This window comes from Falco rusticolus, chromosome 11 (assembly GCF_015220075.1).
Source record: "Falco rusticolus isolate bFalRus1 chromosome 11, bFalRus1.pri, whole genome shotgun sequence".
NCBI lineage: Eukaryota > Metazoa > Chordata > Aves > Falconiformes > Falconidae > Falco > Falco rusticolus.
Window position 1 is genome coordinate 12,237,944 of NC_051197.1, and position 19,923 is coordinate 12,257,866.

Sequence of the window (19,923 nt, forward strand, 5' to 3'; positions counted from 1 at the left end):
CTGGTCTGCAGGGACAGCTTCCCATCAGGAGCTGTCCCTAGCTGCGGTGGGGAGCTGGGATGCCAGGGAAAACAGAGCAGGGGCCATGCTCTCTCCTTGGACCTGGAGCCAGTGAGCTGGAAGAGAAAGGTGCCCTGTAGATTTGTAGTGCTCAGTAAAACAGGGTAAATCAAATCAGAGGTGGGTTGAGAACTGGCTGGATGGCAGAGCTCAGAGGGCTGTGATCAATGGCGCAGTCTCGCCACAGGCCTGCAGCGAGCGGTGTTCCCAGGGGTCAGTGCTGGGCCCGGTCCTGCTCAGCTTTTCCATCAATGACCTGGATGAAGGCACAGAGAGTACCCTCAGCAGGATTGCTGACGATACCAAACTGGGAGGAGTGGCTGATACACCAGAGGCTGTGCTGCCCTTCAGCAAGACCTGGACAGGCTGGAGAGCTGGGCGGAGAGGAACCTCATGAGGTTCAACAAAGGCAAGTGTAAGGTCCTGCACCAGGGAGGAACAGCCCTACGCACCAGTACATGCTGGGGCTGACCTGCTGGGGGGCAGCTCTGCGGAGAAGGCCCTGGGAGTGCTGGTGGACAGCAAGTTGCCCATGGGCCAGCAGTGTGTCCTGGTGGCCAAGGCAGCCAGTGGGACCCTGGGGTGCATCAGGAGGAGCGTGGCCAGCAGGTCGAGGGAGGCTGTCCTCCCCTTCTGGTCTGCCCTTCTTCTGTGCCCAGTTCTGGGCTCCCCAGTTCCAGAGAGACAGGGAACTGCTGGAGAGGGTCCAGTGGAAGGCTACGAAGATGATTAGGGGACTGGAGAATCTCCCTTATGAGATAGCTGGGCCTGTTTTGCCTGGAGAAGACTGAGGGGGGATCTTATCAATTATACAAATACCTTAAAGAAGAGTGTCAAGAGAATGGGGCCAGATTCTTCAGCGGTGCCCAGCAGCAGGATAAGGGGAATGGGCACAAACTGCAACACAGGAAGCTCCATCTGAGTCACTTCGAGGGTGACAGAGCACTGGCACAGGCTGCCCAGAGAGGCTGTGGGGTCTCCTCTGGAGACATTCAAACCCTGTCTGGACACGACTCTGTGTAACCTGCTCTAGGTGAACCTGCTTTAGCAGGGGGTTGAACTAGGTGATCTCCAGAGGTCCCTTCCAACCCTGACTGTTCTGTGATTCTGCAAAATTAATGCCATCACAAGCCTCCATGAGGGTGCTTCCCCAAGGGGTGGAGAGGAGTCCAGCACAGATACTGAAGGCTCTTCACTCCCCCTCCTCCTGGCAGCAGCCACCCATTCTCTGGCATCTCAGCTGCATATGGATGTGACCCATCCACCCAACAGTGCCCCAGGGCTCCCACAGCTGGTTAAAGACCCAGTTCAAGCACCAAGGCAGAGAGGGTGGGTGCCCACACCGCCCCAGACACAACCTTGGCTGGGTCCAGCCCACACACCCCCACTACCACAACGGCAGGGGCTCTGTGGAGGATGGTCCCAGGTCCAGGCTGACACACAGGAACTGCAAAGGAGTATTGCTTGGCAAGAGCCATGGAAATCCAGTCCCTTGGGCTCCTGAAGCAGGAAAAACAAATTGTGGGAGAATATTCAAAGGAGTACCTGCCACAGCATATGCTCAAAAACCTGCTGGAAACCCCAGCTCTTCATGCTAGAAACCTCACAGAGCATCCTGGGGAGAGGCATGTACTGGGGGGAGCGGGGACCGCCTGGCTGGGAGGCCAGAGGGACAGGAGAAGGGACATGGGAAGGGGAAAGGGAAGGGAGAGCCTCTCAGCATGTCTTCTGTGGCCTGGAAGAGGCAGAATCTTTGAGCTGCTCCCAGACTAGAAGGCAAGCTGCAGCCACGACCAGAAGCTGGACAGGACTTGCCCCTGAGCAAAGCTCCCTGGCTACGGGCGCACCACACAGGAGAGGGTTCTGAGGGGCACATCCCACACTGGTCTCTGGGCCGCACCCAGCACTGTGTCCTGAGAGCTGCCTCAAACCATTCCGCACAGTTTGCTCCTCTGCCCCACATGTGGGTCATTGCCTGCCCCTCCTGCACGTCCCCTCTGGGGTCTCAACCCCAGAGCCACAGCCCCCTGCAAGTCAGCAGGAGCAGAGGTGGCCCAGGGGAACCATGCAAGCCCTGCTCTGAGCACTCCTTGTCCATGTTAGGGCCATGTTCGCCTTCCAGCTCAGGGCAAGGCAGACTGCAGTCCCTGAGCTACACTAGATACAGTGCCAGGAGCATGAGACCCACCAGCACCCCTCCAGAATCCTCCCTCCACTCACGCCAGCACTGGCTGGCTGCACACCCCTGCTCCGACACACAGGGACATGCCCTGGGACAGTGCCCCTGGGTGCCATCCAGCCTGCTCCAGCTCTACTTCCACCTGCAACCACTCCCCTGGCAATCCCCCTTCTGCCCATGCTCTCCAGGTGGGTGAGACCACCCTGCTGTCCTCACACTTGGCCACGTTGCTCAGTTTATTCCAGCTCCTCTGAAATATGTATACAAATCAAATGTGCAAATACTGCATCTCGGGACCAAGACAGCAAAGGAAGGAACGTGCTCCTGAAAGCAGGAAGAGCAGCGGTGCTAGAGCAGCATGGGAGGAGCCGGGAAATGAAGTGAGCAGGGGCCAAGCAGAGATTGAGGGTTCCCAGCAGGCCCCCACCCGTGCCAGCAGGCTCCATCATCACTGAGGTCACACGTCACTGAAATAGGGAACACGATCAAGTCTGGAACGTAAAACAAACATCTTCAGTGGCTTGCTCTCAAACTGCAAAGCTTCAGATCTCCGTGCAAGATCTGACCTCCTTCCAAAGAATAAATTACTCCTCTCCCACATGAGAATAAAATGAGATGCTGTCCAGGAACAGTGACACCAGGGTGCATGGACTCCACGGGGGCCCTGCATAGCAGGCACAAACCAAAAGGCCTGAAAGCCTTGAGCACAGCGAGGCAGGCTCCTCAGTGCCATGAGAGGAGGAAGGGGGAGAGGGTCTGCTGCAGCCAGAGAAAGCCATTGCCTCCCTGCTCCACCTTGGGGTCAGGGCAGAGGCAGAGCAGCGCAAACGGCTATGGAAAACGCAGCCAAGTAAGTGGCTGCGGCTGCCACCTCTATGCAGGGAGCAAGGAAAAGTGCAGAAAAACAAACCCATGCCCATCTGCATCCAGAAGCTCCAGGTGGAACGAGGGAAAGCCATTATTCTCCCTTTGAATTATAGCAGCACCAACGACACCGAAGTTTTGGATGGATTTGTTTTCCTGGGGAAAGGTCCAAGGCCGGTGACAATGCAGATGGAGCATGAAGAGGCCGGGCTTTTCGCAGGGCTGTGCACAAGCAGACTTTGCCTTGCACCTTGGTATTTCTAGTATGATTCCTGCAGAGTTTCTTTTAAAAAATAATACTTTGTACATTCAGGCATTGCTGCCTCAGGGCAGCGTCACCTCCCATTTGGCACAAATCGTTTTATTCACAAATCTTTCTTCTCTCTCCTGAGTCTTTCCTGTTTAGTTCAGGACACAGAAGACCTGTCTGCGATGCAGAGTTCAAGAACTGCCCACTCAGCCCCTTGCCCACCTCCTGCCAGCTCTAGGCCTGGAGGCAGCAGATGCAACCCTTGTGCAGACTGGCAATGCGGGAGGGTCTTCCCAGAGCACTTGGGCATCTCTGTGTGTCTTCAGTGAGGTGGGATTCTTGCGGGGGGCTGCCAGTGCCTGCTCCCAGAGCTGCAGCGTGCATCTTCGTCTCCTCCCTTGGAGGCAGTGGCTGCAGCCACTCAAATCCCACTGGTCAGGTCAGTGATGACTCGGGCTTTCACCAGCTTCCGCAGGAACTCCTTCTCCCGCTGGATGTTGTGCGTCCAGGACTGGAAGGAAATGGGAGAGACAGGAGGTCAGCAGCTAACACTGGCCAAGCATGCTCCCGTCCCCCACGTTGCGGGACACTCCAGCTGGGGTAGGGCAGTGGCTTCTGCCAAGGAGACAGACCCTGGTGCAGACCAAGGGCTTTCTCTTACCTAAAGCCGACACAGCCAGCAGAGTTAAGACCTGTGTACCTGAAGTATGAGGTCTCCCCATGGGCCGGGTGAAATTTTTTTGGCACAATTAGATCTGGGCAACCCAGGCTCCTTGGGCAGATGTAGCTGGTTGAAGTGCCCTCCCAAGCCACCACACACAAGAATCCAACAGCGCAGCATTAACGGTGATGTATACTGGGGAACAGAGCTGGCAGAGAACATGGTGACAGGACATGCTGTATCCACATACAGCTCCCTGCCAAAGGACAACTCGTTTGGCACATTAGCACATGCAGCTGAAAAGCCCCAAGACCAGCCCCATCAAGACCGGCTCTTGCCTCTGCTAGCCCTATCAAGCGGAAATGACATGCTAAAGGTTACACTAATACAACACAAAGGGTGAAATGGTCACATCTCCCAGCCAGGCATTCCAGAGCAATGATTGCTATAGCTGGTGTCAGCCCACCCAGATGCATTCCCTGCAGCAGGCTTTAGCTGCGATCACAGCATCTGCCATCGCCCCCCTGCACTGGTACCATTAAAGCACTTAATGAAAGCAGTAAGTGGTTTATCTCCCTGGGAAGACCAAGGCACAGCAGGGAAAAACAGCTTCGCCCAAAATCTCCCAACATGACAAGAATCCCAGTAAACAAACCCAGGTCTCCAGCAGTGTTCTGGCCAGCAGGTAATCTGAACTCTGAATACAAACTGGACCACGATAAAATCACTCTATAGGAGCCTCCCTGAAATGGCCTCAAACCAACAAAGCACCAGCCCAACAAGCCCTCTGAAAGCACTTTGTTGTAAGCATTTGAACTCAGTTTACCCACTGTAAAACCGCAGGCATCTGCCTGCAAACCACTGGTGGTATCCATCACACACAACATCCGTGAGGCTCTCCTGTCATCCACTGCTTCTCCTGTCCTGTCCTGTCCAGGACGAGCGGCTCTCAGCCATGACTGTGTGTGGCACTGACAGCCCTGGTCATGCTGTGGGGCCTGCCACCAAGATGTTCAAGAGACGGAAGGTCCCGCTCTAGATCTCCAGCACATCTTGGAAATACCTCTCTTGCTGCTACTGTGCATTCACAAGCTACTTCCATCCCCTCGGTGCACAGGAATGACAGTTAAAGCTACTAAGGAAAGTTCAGGCAGGTTTTACCTTGCAACCTGTGTTCAAAAGAAGTCTTTGACTTCCTCTGCTTCCAGTGACACTGTTACCTGAATGCTGCGAAGGGTGCACTAGCGCTAGGAACAACAGGGCCACACATGGTCAGCTGTGCTGGTGCTTTTTGGGACTCTGAAAACGCAGAAGACCTCATCTCTAAACTGAAAAGATGCTTCCCAGAAACAACTCAGTGCTTGACTTCTGCTAGCATAAAAGCAGAAACTGAAAACTGGCACTGGGGAGAAAGCTGGCTTACAAAAGGAGAAAAGTACGAATTCCAGCAAACAGCAGTGGGAGCAATGGCAGTGCAGAGCAGAGGGAGCTGGGAGAGCAGGACTGTATGTGCCTGTCACTTGGAGCCAGAGAGCTGGGATCCTGCAGTGTGCTGGAAACGGTCCCACAGGTGGCATGTCAGCTGGGGGTCCTGGGCTTGGGCCCCGCCATGCAGCAGCGTCTCTTCCTCTTGACTACACAACCCCTCGCTGGGGACTCGCGGCACCTGCAGAGGAGCCAAGTGTGCTGCGTGTACGCTCCGGCCAGCAGGCAGCGAGCAGCTGTCGCTGGCACAGAGGCCATGCTGGGAACACCAGGTCCCAATGCATTCACTTACATCAGGCTGGGCTCGTTGTTCAAAGCCTATCCGGAGCACCAGGGAGCCTGATGTGCCTGATACATCACAGCACAATCTGATCCCTCCTCCACATCTTTCAGCCTCATCAAACAGTGTGAGAAGCCAAGTGCTTTCACCCAGGACAACCTGCGTGTGTTGCTTGGTACAGACGGTAACTGAGGAAGCAGCCACTTCTAGGGAAACTAAAACCACCCTAAACATCACCTCAGGCCACATGCAAGTGCCTTATCTGATGGCAAGAGGAAATCTGCTTTGTGAAAGGTACAAGTGGAGCAGGAATTTAAGTACAGTATATAGATAATAAAACTTTGGGCGATACAATTGCAGTCTTTCACATTATGGCTAGGTATGGCTCCAGCACTGACTGCAAGGCTGCTGGCAAGAGCTATAAAACCTCTGGTTGTTCGGCATCCAGGCTGCTGCACCCTGGACACTGCCACAAACTCCTCTTTCCAAGCAGAAAGCCACATGTAGGGGAGTTCAGCCTCCCACTTGATCCACAAATCTTAGTGGTGTCCGCAGCAGTACTCTCAAATATTTTGTGGTTGAATGCAAGACCACAGAGGAAGAGGACTCCCTGGCAAGGATGGGCTTTCGTCCCTCCCACGGAGCACTAGCAGGGTGCTCCGCATGGCGCTGCTCCCCCCATGCCTGACAGCAATACAGGCAGGAGGGATGAGGCATGTCTTCAACACCAGCTCCGGTTACTGATTACAGGAGAGGGACTCACCCCACTGACAGACAGAGCTAATCAGGTGAAGGAAGCTAAATTCCAGCACCAGTGGCAGCAGTGGGGAGAGGAACTGGAGCAGATTTCTCAAAACTGCCAGAAAGAGGCAGGCACCTTGCTTCCATTGCCCCCACAGGGGGAAAGGCAACAAAATACACCCTAAATAGCACCCTGGGCAGCATACACTGCCAGCAGGGCCCGGTGGGTAGGGGGGCTCCGTGAGATGGCTGCAGGGTCTCATGAAAAGCCAGGCTTTGGCAAGCTCAGGTGTGCTTTGGGAACAGGACTACGTTACGGCTGTTGTAAGGGGAAGTTCTCTTTTGCCACCCCTCACTGGGTAAGCCAAGGTGCTCTGTGTAACCAAGCTTGCAGGCAAGTTGTCTTGGAAATCTTTCCCACTGATACAGTGTCTTGAGCTGCAGCAGGATGATAAGAAAGAGGCAACTCTCTGGTCACCCATACACAGACAGAGCTGTGCCGTCAGAGTGCTCATTTTGACATTTTAAGCAGATGATTGTGAGCAGGATCCATGCCTGGACAATGATTACATGAAGCTGCTGCAATGCTGGTGTTTACTTCTGCTGCTACTGCAAAGAAGCCTTTTCCCGCCTTCAGATGCTGGACGTGCTTTGGCTGCGCTGGAAAGATGCTCACTGCCCCTTCTGACTGCTCTGACCCGCTCTTCCTGTACGCACGGGGCTGTTACTGCCTCATTTCCTATTCCTGTATGCGGACTGTTCACGTTCACAAACCTCCTGCCCCAAGTCCCGAAGCTACACCTCAGCATCACAAGCAGAAAACTGCAGCTCCTCTCTCGCGAATCTGCACCTCCAGACAGTGACGGAACAGCCTGGAGCATTCACTGCCACCTCCATTTTCTTGTCCCTATGCGTCACCACCACTGCTGCTCCTGCAACCTGGCAGACTGGCCCTGCCCTCTTCCCCCTGCCGCTGCCCACATCAAGCAGCCGTCTGGTACAGATTCCACTTGTGCAAATGAACTGGCTGCTTGTCAGAGCTCACAGCTGCAGGGAGTTCCAACAGACACATCCCAGGAGGCCCCAGAGCCCTTCTTGTTCTTTGGGGATCAGGCTGGGATTTGCTTTGCTTTGGGTCTCTCTCTGAGCAGTGGATGTTTGCTTTTTTCAGCAGAGAGAAGCAGGAGCAGAGCAGCTCTGCAAGCTCATGCACTGTTATGGCTGTCCATCCCAGAGAGGTGGCAGTGGGTCTGATCGTTTGGTCACAGTTATTAGATGAAAATTTATCATCAGTTAAAGCCACCTTTCAGGGTTATGCAAATGCAGCAGCCCCGAACCACCTGTCCTTTTTTTCTTGATGATTCCATGAAGAAGCACAAAACATCTTCTGTCCCTTCAAGAAAAGCCAAGTAGAATATTTTAAGGCTAAGAAAAATGTTTCAAAGGCCAACCCAGGAGGAAAGTAAGCTCCCCATCTGTAATGAATTACGATCGGGGAATGCCTCAGCTTCAGAGCACATCAGTCTTATCAAGTATTGATCGCAGTATTTTAAAATATGAGAAGATAAAATCAGAGAGAGTGAAGTCAATGAGGAATGCATTCAAGAAAAACAGCAAGTTGTAAAGCAGCAGGTTTCTCCATTCTATTAACATCCTCCGTATTTCTGTAAGTCAACAGCATTTCGCCCTGAAAGCCTGCACAGAAACCACAGCAGCAGCAAGAAGTGCTACTTTGCTGGTAACAGTCAGTTTCCAGTCTCCACCAGTGCCGATTTATCTCTGCCTTTAACCTTCACTGCCTTGTCTCTAGAGCTGCTTATTTTTCATGATCCTGCCTGGCCCATGCCCTTGCTCTGTCCTGGCACGCTGACCACATGCACTAGGTGTGTTACGGCCACCCATGAGCTGCAGTTTCACCTCCCAGTGCCCCTCCCATGACACCAGTGCCCTGCCCTGGTTTGGGATCCCTCCTCTCTCAGTCCATCTGCTGGGACGCGGCAGCACCACAGACTGCCCTGTCCCACCTGCACCCTCCTGGGAGTCACACGTATTGAAACAAAAGGGAGGGATGGGCACCCTCATCTTTTCATGTTTAGGAGATTTGCTCACAGCTCCTTTATGCCCAGTCATTCTTATACCAACTTGAAATTTTAAACAGCTCTTTTAGCTCCTGCTTATTCTTAATACATACAGACAGCGCAATTGTATCTCTTCTCAGTCTTCCTTTTACCAAGCTAAACAAGCCATGCCTGCCTTCTAACAAAACAGGCTGTTCACTTCCCCTGTGAAAATTGGGATATTTCCCAGAAATGTAGTAGCTCCCTATGTCCCTATTTACCCCAGATTCACTTCTTGTGAACCAAAAAAGAGGGCTCACAATAGCCTCACGCAGAGGCAATTCTCTCTCTACAAGAAGTCCTTTCCTCTAGTCTTTCCAAGAGCTGTACTTGCCTTTTTTTTCCACAGCGACAAACATTCTGGCATTTCTGGCACAGCCTGGCATTCTAAATTATCCTGTAATTTACTTGTATCTATCTAAGCATTTTCATCTTCTGCCATGGTCAAATAATGCTATCCCAGCCTAGACTAAAAATTTCTGGTATTGCCCCAAACAGCATGACCTTTTCCATTCATACTCTTAGGTTTCATGCCACCCAGTTAGCTCTTGTTCTCAAAGTGCTCATGGTCTTCCTGGATGGTATTTTGATCCTTCCTTGTACTGACCACACCTGGTTTAGTGTCATCACAAATTCCGCTTGCACGCCATTGCCTTCTGTGCCAAAAATCATTAAAGCAAACACTAAACATGACCTCCTGTGGGGAAACTCCCAGCCATCCATTCAGGGCTGCTCTTTGTCTTCTCCTTTAGAGAGGCTGTTCACGTACAGGTGTTGCACCAAACCATACCTTCTGAAGCTTAACTAATATCTCACACGGCACAGTATCACACGCTTAACTGAACTTCAGACAGATTGGGCTAGTGTACTTCCTCTGTCCTCAGAATTATATATTTTTTAAATCATGTAAAGATACTAAAGTAGGTTTTGTAACCTGCCTTTGGTAAATCCGTGTTGTGTTTGCTTTCAGGATTTAATTATTCTTTCATTGAAACTCCGCTCTGAAGTTCTGAGCAGTACCTCTGAGGTCAGATTAAGAGTCTGAATTTGACAGGATTATTTTCCTTGCCTGGCTCCCATCCCCCCCAAAAAAAAAGAAAGGAAAAAGAGGTATTGTGTCCAATACAATCTAATCCTGTGGAGCCACGTGTAACCTGATAGATTTATTGAGGACCCTTTCCTCTGCACTTGCAGCTTAATTGGCTCAACGGCGCAGTGGTTGGAGCAGCGATCTTTCAGGCTCTCACACCTAGTGCATTATCTTCAACGGCTTTTGCCTTTCACTGCTGACCCAGTCATTTTCTGTTTCTACAAACTTCTCACTGAAAGACACCCTTTCCCTCACGTTCATCCTCTCACCCTTATGGAGGTAATATATTTATTCATGTAGTTCTCACTTTGGCTCTTTAACCCCTACGCCTTCTGCTTCCTTCACCTCCCTGGATGCCACAGCCCTTCGAATTCTTTCCTTGTTTCCGTATTATTTGTTTGATAGTGGGACTGTCCAGTGTTTGTTAATTTTCCTCTGCAAGATCTAACTTGACTTTTGCCAGTTTCCACTTTACTTCTGTCCTCTCCAGCCATCAGGGGTGAAGTCTGCTGATGCCCCCCCGGCCCCGTTACTTCTAACCCCACTTTGAAGCAGTTATTGATGATGTCTACAGCCTTTTTCTGCCAGTTCCCCCTTTGCTGCAAACATGAACTGCAGATAATTTTTGAGCTTTTCACAAAAAGATTTCAGTTCTTCAATGAGTCCATAAGCTCTTCAGTGCATCTGCTTTTGGTAGCCCATTCTCCTAGGCTAGGCCTAAATTCAGAGAGGTCAGAGTCTGCAAACATGTCCCAGTTCCCCTGAGCACCCCACCAGCACTGCCAAGTGCCACCCTGCAGCCCTGCTTATCAAGCTCCCTCCTTTTAGAAGCAAAATTAGAGTTATAACATCCCTTCTCTTGCCCTTCCATTTAATTTAACCATGAAGGCACCTGATCAAAGGCTGTTTCCTAAGATGTCCCTCTGCAAGGTCTTCATGCTTGCTAAGAACAGCTCTGAAAGGCCTTCAGCTCTTCTTATTCCCTCATGTTTGGTGAGGAGAGCTATGCTAGCTACTGCATCTGAGAATATCTGGGCTTTCCCCTTTATAGGAATACTGGCCCCTACCGTACATCTGTGACAGTGTGATTTCGGGTCACACCTAGCACTCCTACAGAGGTCTGTGTTCAACGTTGGGGTCAGCAGCTGGTCTCCAGTACACCCCTGTAGATCTTTTACTGTCTTTTCCTACAGAGATCTTGTCCAGACCCTAAATCTGTTTTTGTCCATCCTATAGCCTTACCTTCCTTGCTGTTATTAGTGCGCAGTGGCACCCCACAAGTGTTACTGTACTTCTGTCCTACCGAACAAGGCAATACCTGTGCTCTGGTCGTGACTGCTATTCCATCAATCTTTTCCAGATTTCTATTACATTGGCACACGGTCCTTATGCACAGGAACAGCATGTGAGGCCTTCATTCAGCCAAAACGCTGTCAAACAGGTGGCTTTTAAACAAAGACAAAAATGTATAAACCTCATCAGTCATCACTGCCGGCCCCAGGAAAAAGCACTGCCCTTTCAGAGGTCCCCCTGCCCCAGCCCCTAACCTCCCCCTCCAAAGCTGACCTCCATTTCAGTCTGCACCAGTCCTTGTACTCCAATCGCAATTCATCAGCCAGGCTCGAATAGCTGTGTTTTCAGTCTATAAATCACCAGGCTAGACATCTGCCTGGCTTTCAAAGGAGTTTTGTTCTTCTTGTTGGCTACCGCAAACTTTTAAGGTACTCGGAGGCCTGAAGCAGTCCAACCACCCCCTCCTAAGCAACTTGCGTTGATTTAAAATGCAAAGGACGGCTTCACAGAGAGAGCCCAGATGATGATAAAGCGCTATTGTTTGTGCCTTTATGGGCCGAGACTCCAAACTTGATGTTTGCGGATTATTCTGAGAGGTAGCTGCTGGCGGGGAGAGACACAGACAAAGCTGTGTGTCACTGCGTGCTGCAGGCCACCTCCCCTGGCCCTTGTGACAGCCCTTACACAGGCTGAATAAGAAGTGTTACAAGATGGTGTCCTCCAGCATCCCACAAAGGCCTGCTGGGGAAGCGGCGCTGATGATCAGAAAGAAGCCATCAAAGGCAGCTGCGCCACCTCCCCCTCGGGTCAGGCAGCGAGTCACTGAAGTGCTGGGCACAGCTGTATCAAAGGAGCTGACACCTCCAACAACATCGGCACTGGCGCTTGATCTGCTTCTAGGGTGAAAAGGCGACCAGTCAGCAGCTCCACCGAGCAACCCAAATGCCGCAGATGGGCTCTGGATGGACAGGGGTGGCTCGTAACCGTGCATTCTCCATTTTTACCAGTGTGGGTGAGGTGGTCTGCAGCCAGCTGCTGAGAAGACAGTTCAGGGTGTTCCCTGTGTGGCATCTGAGGTGACTCCTTGCTCACATTCTTGCTCCCACAAGAAAAGACCAGGAGACTGAAGCTCACCTCTGGATCACGAGGCAGGGAAGACTGTGCTGGGGCAGAGCACGTGGAGGAGGGATGCTGGGAGCCAGTTTTGTGCTTCCTTCCCGTGATATAACACAGCCTCCTGCTCTCTCAGTTTCATCAACTCCTTACGGAGTTTTTACTATTTTAAACACTGTCACCTTCCCATCCTGCAATAATTTCTGCCTGAAACACTAGCCTGTTTTGCCATTAGCACTGAAGGTCTATTGTAATCTTTATAGGCAGGTTAATTGTTGGGTTTTTTTAATCCAGAAAAGCCTTCACTCTATTTTAAAATTATTTCTTTTTTCCTCACCTCCACTTCCACGTTTCCTTTGCTATGTTCCCAGTGGATCTGACACCTGTACATTAGTAGAAGACAGTGACCTGTGATACAAACACACTTTTATGGAGTGCTTGGGCATGAAGCATTACAGGACTTGAGCAAGAAATAAAAATACAATAACCTAAATAAAAATTCAGCTCTGATGGATTCATTGCCATGAAAACAGAAACAAGTGAGCAGACACCTTGGCAAAGATGCAGTCACTGTCTGTACAGCATTTACGGAAGCAGCCAAGGGTCGAAAGCTGTTGCAAATACATTTCAAATAGGGAAAATAGTAACTTAAGGGAGATGACACACTTGGACATTCTGCATTTTGTAAATTAAAAGAAAGAGACAGGATCAGAGCTGAAAAATCACCTGTGAGAGTTTACACAACAGCACTGAGTCTATTGGGCAGTGGTCTCCCAGTAACAGACCAGAGAACAGCAGGCTGTTCTCCACACCACCCAGAAAACCCCTGCTGAAGTGCAGGCCAGGGACGCTGCACCCCCAGCCATGATGGGGAGATGATGAGAGATGAGGGGAGACGGTGCTGGGCAGCAGAGCTGGGATCAAGAGGCGGTTTTGCACTGCAGGCACTGATCTTCCAGCTCACAGCCTGAAACAGAAAGCGCCACACCAGTGTGCTTCCAGCTCTCCAGAGAACACTTATAAACAGAAAAGGGTCTTCTCCACGAGGTCTGCCTGGATGTGTCCTGGCTGGAGTACACTGCGCTACCCAGGACAGACAGTAAGGAAGCCATCCAGGACTAAACTGGAGAAATTTACTCCCGTGAGCATTCACAAGCACAGAAGAATCCATACGTGTTTTGCAGCCATACTACTGACCAGGGTCCCAAGACCATCTACTTCCCCTTGACTGGTAACACCGCTGAAGCTCCAGAGCATCTGCCTCCTTGCAGAGCCTTTTCCTCTGGGGTAGGAAATGCCTGCCCAGCCCCTGGGAGTCGGAGATGCTGGAAGAGGCAGCGGAGGCAGCTGCCTTCTGTGGTAGTAATAGCAGCACAACCTTGGACCTTGAGGGCTTTTACCCCTGCGGGGCAAGCAAAGAGTAAGCAAAACTATACCGTAGGGCTGTCTGTTTCTCCTCTTGGAAATTCAGCTGCCAGTCCCACAGAGCAACAGGAAAAATCACATTCATTTCCACAGAGATTTTATCACCTCAGTCTTGGCATGGGAGAGGCATCTCCGCCCAGCTGTGAGCAAGCGAGCGCATTTTGCTAGCTTTTTTTATATAATCAGAACAAATTCCTCTGAGGTGAGTCATAGGGTTTCAAGGGTGTCCAGAGAGATGTCAAGCCTGCCTCAAGTGTAAATCAGTGACACACCTTGCTGAGAGGATGCGTGCTCACTGGCAGGCCTGTTCCCCCTGTGGACACCAGGCAAGGGAAGCAGCTTGATAGATGTTCCCAGAAGCTACACATGTGTGGCACCTCTAGACCCAGGACACTGCTGGTGTTTACATTTCCTCTGTAAAGGCAGCGATGGTTTCAGGGTGGAGCTGGAGTCCTTCCCCGCAGCTGCTCTCCAGGCTTAAACACTGAAAATTTTTGGTCATTCAAGCTGGAGGAGCCCAGCAGTCAGGGAAAAGATTTGAACTTCAGAAACAGAAGTTCTGCCCGACCAAAGCCTGGTCAAATGGCAGGGGTTCCTGCCCAGGATGTTCATTATGGTGGATCCCATGACAGCTGCATCCCATGACAATTGTTTCGGTGCTGTGATGTTGCTACTTTAAGCAAACCTGTTTCACTCCCCTGCCCAGGAATAAGTACTCCAGCCTCCATGGGTCTGCAGGCCAGAGGACAAAGATGATACTTGTGTAATTTCAAGGCATAGCCTTCTTTAGTAGCTCTTTTAGAGGCTGAAATGTAGAGGACCAGAAAGAACTAGACCTGGACATAATCCCAGAGGTCCAAAGCAACACTGAGGAAAATGCTGTAGATGCTTTTGGGCCTCTGGGTGTCAAAGCAGGTGGAACAGACAAAAACCTTGGTGGAGCTTGGCTCTGAGTCAGTCTTCTTTCACTAATGCCAAGGGCAAGGTTTGGCACAAGGTACCAGGCGCAGGCCAGCCTCCTGATTTGCAACCCACATGCAGGTCTCTCTTCAAGCAAGGTGTGCAGGGTGCCTCCAGTCTAGAGTGGGGCAAATCTCCATTTGTGCGTTATTTGAAGGCAACTGTGGAAGACACAACCCAACCATTCTGCCCTTCACCTTTCAACTTCACCCTCATGTGACTAACAATTACCAGCTACCATTAATATTAAATGGGAGAGAAAGAAATGCAATCCTCTCTCTGCTCTTCACATTCCACAATATCACAAACAATTTGTCATATTGGGAGGGGCAGAGGCAGGAGGAGCATTAATTATTGATACTCGGGAACAGATGGCTTTTCTTGTACTAGGGCAGTGAAATGTAAGAGGAGCCTGTGGGTGAGGATGTGAGGATTAGATGGGCAGACACGTATCAGATAACCAGCCTTCCAGTGGAACAGGAACCTTCCTCCTAGAACCAGCTCTGCTGGCCTGCAGAGCTCTCATCAACAATCCTGGCGGCAGAAACAAATCCACTGACATCTGAATTAGTGAGGCTTCATCAGAACCTTTCAACGCTCCCTCACCTCTGTACAGAACATCCTGGATATGATGACTGATAGCTTCCAGACAGCAGAGGCTTGACAAACCAGGCACCAACTGGTCTCTCTAGGAAACCTACTGGTTGCATTTCACGTGTCTATCCCCATCTACTGCCCTGTGCCATGTGATGTTTATTCCTGAGACCACATATGGTGTCCAGGAGTGACTCCCTCCTGTCTTCCACTGGTTTCTGCGTGCCATGCAGGGCGCTGGCCTCCAGAATCAAAGATCCAAGTGATCTGGACTGGTGACTTCAACCAGAGACTCTGCCATCCAACTCTTTGTGCCAGCTTTTCCTACTGATCCACATAAGGTTCAAGAGCAAGATGACTTCATTCTTGTCGGCTCCTGTGTCAGTGTCCTTAAGGTCAGAGTGGCAAAACCAGGTGGCAAAACAGGCTTGGCACAGGACACCTGCCTGTGAGTGTCCCCACATCCAAGAGCAGACCGTGGGCCTGACATCCTTGTAAGACTGAAGGAACAATCGGGCAAGATTAATTCTCCACAAAAGACTGCCAATTCACCAGAGTGGACACAGAGACAAAAGCTTTTCCTGAAACTTTCGTGAACAGTCTCTGCACCCACTGCTAGAGCCAGGCATCTGCATCCATCTTCATGCTGGTGAGGCCGTATCTTTGCTGGAAGACTAAGGAACCAGCTGTACTGACTCAGACCTGAGCCTGGGTAGCCCAGGGTCCCGTCTCAGGCAGTGGGTATGAGCAGGTGTCCAGGGAAGAGTCAGAACTGGGCAAGCCAGTGGTGATACCTCCTCTACCACTGCAAGAATGATACTCCTCATCTATTTTCGGCCCAGGGATTTCATAAGCCTGACACCACCTCTGTACATAGTGACTCAATTCAGTTTTCCTCTTTGGATGTACCCCTTAAATCCTGTAAATGGGCACTCACTTTCCCAGCCAGGACTGATTAAATCCATGGTTTTCCACTGAGCAAGGCAGACTTTTGTGGCTACCTCCACAGGCCCAGGAGGTACCTCAGGACCACAATGTCCAGTCCCTTGATATATTTGGACCTCCTCACAGTCTTTTCCTTAACTCCCTTTGTTCTCCTGGCCCCTGCTAAGAGGTTGTTCCAAAGTCTCATTCCTCTAATAATTAGACATGATCTTCTCATTTCTCAAGCTGACTAATCACTGATCTCTAATTCCTCTCAGTCTGCCTAGGGTCATGCAGCCTGCAGCCTGTGAGAGTCTTAAGACATGTACAATTTTGTGATTTGGAAAAACACAACTTCCCAGCTTCCCTTCTAACCTGGATCAATGGCAAAGGGCTCAAGATGAACAAATGCCAAGTGCCAGGAGACAGCTACAGCTCACAGACAATACAACTTTTCTCAACGTGGAGTAGGAAGGAGAAAGTTTTCACACCTAGGAGCCAGTGGAGAGTGGGAAACAATCTTAGAAAGACCTGGGCCACATCTGTGCTGGGAAAGATTGAGCTCTACTGAAATAGCAGCAAACTTCCCCGCTATAGAAGCTTAGACCAGTGTCCAAGTTCACTCTAGTCTGGTACAGGAAATGGACAGACCTGAAAGAGCATCTTTATACCAACACGAGAACCTTTGTTCCTCTAAAAATGCCGGTCATCTCACTGTGATAGTACCAGAAAATGTTTCTAGTGTAGATCTGGCTTTAAAGAACAGTCTCCACAGAGCCATGATGTGTTTACACTAGTTAACTGCTGCTGAACAGTCAGCTGAGAGCTAACATGCACGTGCTAATCTCACCTCCCCCACATTTCACAGGGGCTGAGGAGGGGATCATCTAGGAAAAGAAGCCCATGGATTAGAGAGCAATACAATGGATCAAAAAGCAGGAGGAGGCCACATCTTTTCAAAGCGAGAGCAGAGTTGCTCCCTTCCACCCTACTTGAGTTAACATTTATGTGAATCTTTTTTCTGCTGCTTGAAGAAGGAATCACATCATATACACATTCCAAAGAACTTTTCCCAGCAGAAATAACTGTTTTTAACACACATTGTGCTTGAGAGAATGTCTAAAATTTTACAGTCCACAGCATGGGTGGAGCTGCATTTTGACCCATACAGGAAAGCTGGAAGTTGACATCACCAGCCCAGTGAGGCTCTGGAGTCGGGGTGATCAGTGGGTTTGGGAGGAGTATGTGCTCGGCAGGAGCTCCCTACCTCTTTGATGGCAGACATCTTGATGTTCTCATAGTAGTGCAGCGGTGCATTGGGTGAACTCATGTCATAGCCAAACCCAGCTACCGCCACCTCATCACAGTTGTGGAGCGCCATGGTTATTGCTACGCTTCCCAAGGTGGGGATATTCTGAGAGGAGAAAAAGCAGGAATGGAAGTCATTAGCACAGGTTGCCATTTCTATAATTAAAGATTTCCTCTTACTGTCTCTGCTCACAGGGGCACTGCTGCTACTAAGCAGAAAATCAGGAACAAGGTATTTGGCTACATCCGCACATCAGCTGCCCAATGCCCGCTTGTGGGGTTGATAGCCTCCCAGCTTGTGAATACAAGCACACATTAGCCAGCTTCCTGCAAAGCATCACAAAAGCAGTGACTCTTGTTTGAGGCTCTATGACCTGACCCTCCAGGGGAGTACTGCAGGGCTGAGGGATTAATGAAAATGGTCAGTCCCTTTCCACAACTTTGCTATCCTAAGAACAGGACGCCAGACAAGCTGTAGGGTGACTCACTGTGGATATGCTAGTTTTCCAAAATCAGAACAGACTTAGATAACGGATTACAATTCTATGCACATTACTGGCTTCCATCTAGGTTAAGGAGGAATACTTATCCCAAACCAGCCACCACACAGAAGCGGAAGTGAGGAACAGTACAAACTCTTTATATTACTGATGGCAAAAGCAGTTTAAGGAGGCTGTTAAACAGCTCTGGGAGATGGAGAGATCAGGCAGACGCAGGCAACAGCATGCACTGAGACCCCTTCCTTTGCTCAGGGCCACTCCTACAGGCAAAGGGCACTCTGGCCTGTGCCATACCCTGCCCAGCCACACACACTTGGAAGATGAGGAGCAGCGTGAAGCCAGTCAGAGATGGGTGCTAGCACTCTGAGCAGGGGCATCCTGACTGTCCTCGCCCATCTGCTGACCTGCCATTTGCACCGAAGTCCAGCCTCAGCCCTTCCCATTCCATCTGGCTTCTGCAGAGGCCCTGTGACAGTGGTGCTGCACAGCTGCAACTCCTCTTGTGCATTCAGATGAACACGACTGCTGTGACAGATGAGTGTTTCCAGTGTAAAATCCTCGCTCACAGACTTTTCTAGCTCCCCTTTAGCCAGATGAATCCAGAGCTAGTTTTACCCCAGGGGCTAGGGAGAGGCTGAGAAATCCACCCACATATCTTCATTTGTAGAACATCCAACATCAACCATATCAAAAGTATCACAAATTCAGAGGACATGCTCAGACAGTCACCAAGGGTGACAGCCTCGTAACTGAGATGTAGAAACCAACTACAGCTTGTATTTTGCATGTAAAATGGTTTACTCTGAACCGGTGAGCAACACTATTGCATTTCACCTGATGACTGGGAAAAAAATACTTGGAGTTTCTGCCTCTCATTCAGAGGAACTGGCTTTTGGCAGCACGCTGCCTTGCTCACTTCTGATTGCCTGACCAGCCCCAAGACCAACATTTCCCAAGCAAAGAATGCCACCCATACCCTAGCTGAGAGAGCACAACTGGGAGTACAAACCATGTGCTGTGGAGAACTCCACTACAGTGCGCTAGAATTACACTAATCTGAAGACAAATGTGCAAAACCTGCTTACAGCTAAATCAGCGAGACATTCAATTCAAGCATTTGCAGTGCATCTGTAACAGTGCACATTCGAAATAAAAAGACCTTACTACATCCTCCTGTGCCAGCCCTAGATTTTAGGAAAACCAGCAAAGACATTTTGTTCTCACTGCTTAATTTCAATTGATACTCGCTACAAACAATACCGGTTTTATTCTGCTTACTTTAGTTAATTGTTAATTCACTGGTAGCCGTAAAATATCAAGGAGGGGTTTAAAAAAAATTGGAAAAAGTTTATTACACAAGGATAAGAAAAATTCCCCCGAACTTCAAATATGCAAAAACATCCTGTCTTCCCGGGCATGGCAGTTCAAATGCAATATTCTCAGCTTTATGTTTTACATAGATGACGACATTTGGATTTCACTGGAGTAGCATCAGCTGGTAAATAGACTTGCCACAAAACCCTTTCCCTCAGCTGAGCTGTAGTTACAGTGTCCAAAAAATAGTGAGTAAATGGTTACATCCCTGAGAACCTATCGTCGTTGGGAATATAACGGCGTTAACACCACCCGCATTTGCACTGGGCCCATTCCCACGGTACAGCTCAAGGGAGACACAGGGTCTTTGCCTGGAGGGAATTTCACTGGCCAAGTTAATGTTTAAGAGCTAACTTTCTAATGTAAGTCTTACAAACCACAGAGAATTAATCATACTACCCAACCTTACGGGAAGACTGCCAAACCACCATAACTTTCTTTCAAGCATATTCTTATTTCTGTTTGGAGAATAACAGATCACAGAAATCAAGTGAACTTCCCTTTGGTCACCAAATATCTGCATTACTTTATTCTACATATAACACCTCCAATGTCCTTTATGGAATAATTTTCTCATCTGCTTCTGTTCCTCAGTAGTTCTTCCTGACATGCCAGTATCTTAGTATTGCCTGCTCCTCTCTCAAAAATTACTAAAATACAAAAAACTACCAAAGACTTCCTGACTTCTCTGACTGTGCTGCATGT

At 49.9% G+C, this 19,923-nt stretch overlaps 1 protein-coding gene across 6 annotated transcripts in view; it reads right to left on the reverse strand.

Moving 5' to 3' along the window:
- Window positions 1-2,457: 2,457 nt before the first annotated feature.
- The window catches only part of ST3GAL3 (ST3 beta-galactoside alpha-2,3-sialyltransferase 3), a 183,973-nt gene continuing 166,507 nt past the window's right edge, over window positions 2,458-19,923 (reverse strand). For 5 of the 6 annotated variants that reach the window (XM_037404127.1, XM_037404130.1, XM_037404128.1 and 2 more), the window contains 2 exons: window positions 17,304-17,450; window positions 2,458-3,864 (listed from right to left, as the gene is read on the reverse strand). In XM_037404127.1, the coding sequence (XP_037260024.1) occupies window positions 3,775-3,864; window positions 17,304-17,450 (237 nt within the window). In that variant the 3' untranslated portion in view covers window positions 2,458-3,774. The remainder of the gene's footprint in view (window positions 3,865-17,303; window positions 17,451-19,923) is intronic. The other variant, XM_037404129.1, reaches the window with a different exon arrangement.